At 40.8% G+C, this 6,027-nt stretch overlaps 1 protein-coding gene across 4 annotated transcripts in view; it reads left to right on the top strand.

The window, feature by feature from the left end:
• Positions 1-5,044: 5,044 nt before the first annotated feature.
• spo11 (SPO11 initiator of meiotic double stranded breaks) overlaps positions 5,045-6,027 on the top strand; it is an 8,358-nt gene continuing 7,375 nt past the window's right edge. For all 4 annotated transcript variants that reach the window (XR_004948193.1, XM_024294125.2, XM_024294126.2 and 1 more), the window contains exon 1: positions 5,045-5,467. Coding sequence is in view for 3 of the 4 variants with exons in the window: in XM_024294125.2 (XP_024149893.2) it covers positions 5,283-5,467 (185 nt within the window). In the remaining variant the exon portion in view is untranslated. The remainder of the gene's footprint in view (positions 5,468-6,027) is intronic.

Below are 6,027 nucleotides of genomic sequence, written 5' to 3'. Positions count from 1 at the left end.
TCCCCTTTTGCTGTCAGGACGGTGTGGTAAAATTCCCTCTGCTTTGCACTTTTCTAACAACCCCCCTCGCCAGGTTTTCAGCTCAGTTTTGTGCCCATGGGGGCGCTGACAATCTTGGACGGGGACAAAAGAAACAGACCCCCCTTTGTTTAGGCGTCCAAGGCCCCGGTGACAGCCCCGGTAAACAGTGGGCACAAGCTGAGGCCAGGATGGGTGAGCTGCACTGAGAGGCCTTTGACAGGGAGAAATAAAGCAGAAAGGCAAAAAAAAAAAAAAAAGACCCTCAGCAGAATGTGTAAGATAAAGCTGTCACGAGAAAACACTCACCTTTTCCTTCAGACCAAACCAAATGTTTGGAGGATAAACCTTTGGATTTACTGTTAAAAGAACAAAAGAGCTATAAGTGTTTTAAGTTCAACACAAAGCCTGTCGCCTGGGGCGTTGTAGCTGCACATTCACCCTCCTCATTATGCCTTGTACGCAAATACATACTTCTTCATCACAGTCCAACAGGTTACAGCTTGTCTCCACCCTCCGACTAGACCACAGCCGCACAACAACATATTCATTTGGCTCTGACGCTCATCTGAAGATCGCTCTTTTTTATCTGCTGGGAGAGCGAGCAGCCTGCTTGCTTAGCTCTGTTTAGCAGCTTAAACATGTGGTCAGAGTTCAGATTAATATTTATTTCATGTGTTGCTTCAGAGAGCAGGAGCGCCTTTGAAGACCTGTGGATGCAGGGAGGCGGATGAGGTTAGCCGGAGGGGTGTCTGATCGAGCAGATGAGACAGCTATTTTTTTATCAGCTGAAGTAGTGTGAGGTCAGGGTGCAAGGATGCAAAGAGGTGCAGGCACACTTTTTTGGAATGTCCCTTTCTTTTATGCATTTTTTTTAACCTCTTTGTGGGCGATGCACAAACGGATGGCCTGTTAAAATGGTCCAACCAGGTGGAGCTGAGCTTTTGCAAATGTTCCCCTTCTGGTGTCTCACACTTCCAGGGGCCTCAGGAACATATGAGACACAGCTGTGAGACCGGCAGGAGAAAAGAGAGGGTGGCTATAAGAAACAGCTTTGAAAGGGTACACTTTGTGGAGCATATTTAGATTCCCAGGAATTTCAATAAAAACGTTTAGAGTGTCATTCAGGATTGAAACTTCTGCAACAAATCTGTCAGAAATGGCTTTCCTTGAAGGAAATATCTATCTCATTTGAAATGCTGCACCTTGCAGGTCTCTTTGCCATCACTCAGTGCCTACTTTCGCCTCTGTGAGGTATGTCCTGTCAGGCCTGTGTTTGTCTGCAACTGGATATGCCACTTGGGAACACCGGAGTAACTTGGATCCAATTTATAGCCTTCAGCGGCCCAGCCAGACCCATCAGTTATGGCTGCCGTTGACGAGAGTCAGAGATACCGTTTTAGTTAAGCTTTCCGTAATGCCCTGCTCATTGGCGGTGATCTATTGCAGGATGTTATCACTCATGCGCTCCGTCATTAGTGAAGGGTTGACACTGAAAAGGCCTCCTCGGCCAGCCCCACACCAATCAGCGTCCATTACTGAGGTGTGTGGGCCTGATAAAGGGCCATCCACTTTAATGCAGCTCCAAACGGAGGTGCCATTAAGATTCCAGCGTGTGCGGAGAGAGGGCCTTGCCCCTTTGACTCTTGCACTCATCACTCCGTAAGTCAGCCGCAGAGAACAACAAGTAATCCTTTAGATTCTCTGCAGCGGATGCTTGGCTAAAGACGTGGCCGCGAAGCCAGATCAGTCCCGGCCAAAAGCTGATCAGAAACAGAGATGAAATGAGCCCGGGGTAGAAAATGTGCATGTTTGAAGGTTAGGGGCAGAGGAGCAGGAGGTGGGTGTGCTGAACTATGTGGACTGTGAAGGGAGGGCAGCTCTGTTTTGTATTTGTGAGGATTAGGTTGACAGATCTGTATTTAGTTTCTTTGGGCCTCTAGCTGCAGCTAATCCCCCTCACCTGCAGCAGTCGCGCTCCCACCCCCAACTCCGTCTTTCCTCTGACCCTGTAGCCCTCTCCTCCCCCCTCTCCACCCTCCTGCCCAGCACAAACACTCATCCCGAGACAAGCACATGACTCAATGCGTTCTGTCTCCTCAGGTTAGGGCCTCACACTCGACGCAAATCTCTCCCAGGCCAAAGGAACAGCGGGGGTCCCGGGTTTTCTGGAACAGGAGCAAAAGGACCCCTGCAACCTGCGGCTTTCTACATATTAAGATTGCTTTAGCTTAAGTGAAGGGTCACTTGTCATCGCTAAAAGATAGCAATTACGAAGAAATTAAGAGCCATTACTACGGAAGCGGCCTGTCAAACCCACTCTGGGGAGAGGGATACTTTAGTAAACCAGCACATTAGAAAATATTCAGGGTCAGGTCAGGGGCACGGACCTCCTTTCTTTAGATCTTGGCTCCCACACACACTGACCGAGCTTTCACACTATAAAAGACAGACCACAGCACCTCTGCAAACACACACAGCGTGCCTTCCAGCAACTCTGAAAAGGTGGGGAGTTTGGATGACCTAATCATTATACAATCTCCACACATTTTGCTGTTTGCGAAGGGAATATTTTTACAACAGAAACAGCTTTCAAAGAATTCTCCACCACGTTAATTTGATGTCATGTTAATGCTTGGGCCTGAAAACAGCTGCTAGAAGTGAAACAGTAAACTCAAGTGTTATCAAGGGACTGAGCAATTTCTCCCTGAACCCTGAAACACATGTTTCTGAGAGTCATTGTGAGGAAGCATGTTCACATCTTTCAGCAAATATATCACTGTGTTCCACAAGGTTAACACAAACACTACATTTTTTGGGGGTACTTCAACCAAGCAAGAATCTCTGATCATCTTGTGATCTGTTGTAAAAGTGTTCCTAGTGTTCTTTTAATTATGTTTATGCTGTTTTTAGCCAAAAAAAAAACACAAAAATTGTTGTATTGCATAGGACAAAGTTTCTGCAGAGTGGTCATTAAAAATTAACCTCTGAGTTGTGACATGGAGCAACCCCTCCCCCACTTCCCATCATCCATCTGTTTACACTCTTTCCTAGCAGCTTTCACCCCCAACTTAACATTGGCGGTAGGGATGGGTATCGATAATAATTTCCCAAAATTATTTGTTTATGTTGACCGAGCGTTAGCATTAGCCCTCCTATGGGATATCCCATTAAACGTTAGCAGCTGGCGTACTTTAGCTTTATGAGCTGAATTGATTTATATTTTATGAATCGATTATTGATCTGTTAAGCTTAAATTGATTCAAATCAATTAATCGATTTTATCAACCCACCTCTAAATGGCGGTGCTGCAAAAATGGTGGACAACATTGGAGCTATCCAACTGTACAGTTTTGAGCCAGATCCCAGCCTATTCACTCTGATTTGAATAAGGAAATGCTCAGAAATTTGATTTTAATATTAATTTTCTTTACATTTTTTGTACATTGGGGAAAAAAATGCAATAGGAACACAAAAACACAATCTTCATTGGCATAAACGAACAACATTCACACAGAGAGGCAACAGACACCACCAGACAAGTAGCAGCAAGTTTAGAAAGTATCATCCCTAATGCCCACAGAGGACACTAAATGGGAATTATACTGCAATGCAAACAACTCAAGATTTACTCACGGCATCTGGGAAGAGACACATGACTTATAAACAAGTCAGGACTATAATAGTCATCATCATGAGTTTTCTTTTTGGTTTTCAAGGACGCCATACATGGTTAAAAGGAACAATAAGGTAAGTTCAAAAGAGATACTACATTTGTGTTTATGGACTGAAATCAAGTTCAAACAGATGAGTCACGAGTGAACATGTGAAGGGGTATTCTGATTTTGGAAATTTCTTGCTGTCCTATTTCTGATGATAGTTTGCTTGATGGCAGTATCTTTTAAAAGCGCCGAATAAATAAAATGTATTATTATTGTTATGATTCAAGTTGATAAACAGTGCTTTTCCGATATTTTTAATTTGTTTAGTATTAAGGCCAGTCTCTGAAGTTTGACATTTTATTTGTTTTATTTCTGCTTTGTGTGAGTAAAACAAAAAGCTAAATAAGAATTTATGTCCACAATATTAGTCTCAGTTGGATGGATTTGGCTCCTCTGGAGTCACAATCCACCTGTTTACTTGAGTCGACATCACAAAGTGTCAAAGCAACACTTAAAACTGCTGAGCCTTTAATACTCAGATTGTCAGATGGAGTTATTTTTGTACTCTCAACAGTTAGAAATGTAAAGCTTCACACAATAGAATATATTTTACTTGAATACTTGAGCATGGAGTTAAAAATAAATGCTATCAATGCTGTTTTTGATAATGCAGGGGCGTCCTAATTCAAGCCTGAAAGACCCTCTCCGATTGTTTTTAACAGGTTTTTGTGGCATTTTTCTCAAGAGCAGACGGAAAAAAAGCTTTTTTTAAAAAAAGCTTATGGTTGTGATGTAGAAACTACTATGGCAGGACCAAAAGCTTCCTCCACCCTATTTAGATGCATCCACTTTTAGACGAATCAATCATTGAATGTCTTCATTTTCTTCATCCCTGGCTCAAAATGTATATAGCTTGATGGCTTCAAAGCTGCTTCCCATTTTGTTGGAACAATAACGTTAGGTGGAGGTATTGAGGGACTGTAGCTGTAAACAGATGGGTGATGGGAAGTGGAGGTGGGGCTGCACCATGTCAACGATCCCATCCACATGTCAGAGGTGAACCGCTCTGAAGAAACTGTGTCAAAGATTTTCACTAAAAACAACTCAAATGATGGTCAAAAAGGAGAAGATACAGAAGATCTAAAGAAGTGAAAAAACATCTACTACTACATAATAGTTTAACGAAAGAATTCACGTTTCAATATTGCTTTAATTCTGAAGAGTTTAAATGTCTACATGACTATTTACGAGTGTTCTTTCTTATTCAGAGGAATATTTCATGTCAACATCAATTAACACCTTTCATCATTCATCAGACACTAATCTGTATCTGTTTGTGTATCTGTTTAGGAGAGAAGCACTTAATGAATACAATAAAACAAATGTGGCCACTTTATGATCATTTCTCTGACAAATGAACTAGAATTAATTTTATATTCGCTTAGAGGGGTTTTCATTAAAGATGTGCATAATGAATCTAAAAGTGTTTTCTCAAAATTGCATATTTTTTAAACAATTTTGTTTTAAATAATCGGAATATAACTATGTAATGATTTATTTTTTTTTCATTATTATTTTTTGCGTATAGAATAATGTCAGCAAATGGGAGCAAGGCGGGAAGTTACAACAGGAGGCATTCTGGGAAAAAAGAAAGAAAAAAAAACAAGCAGGGTGATGGAGTCCTACGGTACACAATTTTTCTCACAAATCGACAAGCTTCGTGATCAGCTTTTGATCAGTATCGATGGGGTGACAGATAGAGAATGTGTTGAAGAGGAACTCAGTCCGTAAGTTTGTCATTTTTCTGGCTTATTGCCGCCGTCAGGTTTTAATTTGTTGGTGCAAACATAATGCTAACGCAGGTTAGCATCTTTCGTTTTTATGTATTTATCATGGACAAACTCGCACTTTGCAGCTTTAAGATTCATGCAGTAATTTATAGTATTTGTAAGAGTTATCAGGAGTTATTTTCCTCCATTATCTTACAACTAACGTGGTTTACGAACTTCTAATTAGATAAATAAATACACAAAATGTAAGCTAGATCAAGCTAGCTTATTGCACATGCAATGCTAATTCGCATTAGCCCTAAAGCTAAAACCAGAAATAAAAAAGTTGGCCCCAACATTTTCATGTACTAGTACTAGTTTAATGTAGTCTAATGAAAACTGGAACCATCTTAAATGACTAATATTCTGTATACTTGTTTACAGTAAGGATAAACAACATACAAACATGAATGTTGGTTTGGGTGCTAATTTCAGTTTATAACAAATTATGTTTTCCCACTTACTTTTAGAAATAAAATGAGTAATTGCATATTATATGTATATATACATATATATAT

This window comes from Oryzias melastigma, linkage group LG7, assembly GCF_002922805.2.
Source record: "Oryzias melastigma strain HK-1 linkage group LG7, ASM292280v2, whole genome shotgun sequence".
NCBI classification, from domain to species: Eukaryota; Metazoa; Chordata; class Actinopteri; order Beloniformes; family Adrianichthyidae; genus Oryzias; species Oryzias melastigma.
The sequence above is the reverse complement of the archived record's forward strand: the minus strand, read 5'-3'. Positions and strand labels throughout refer to the sequence as shown.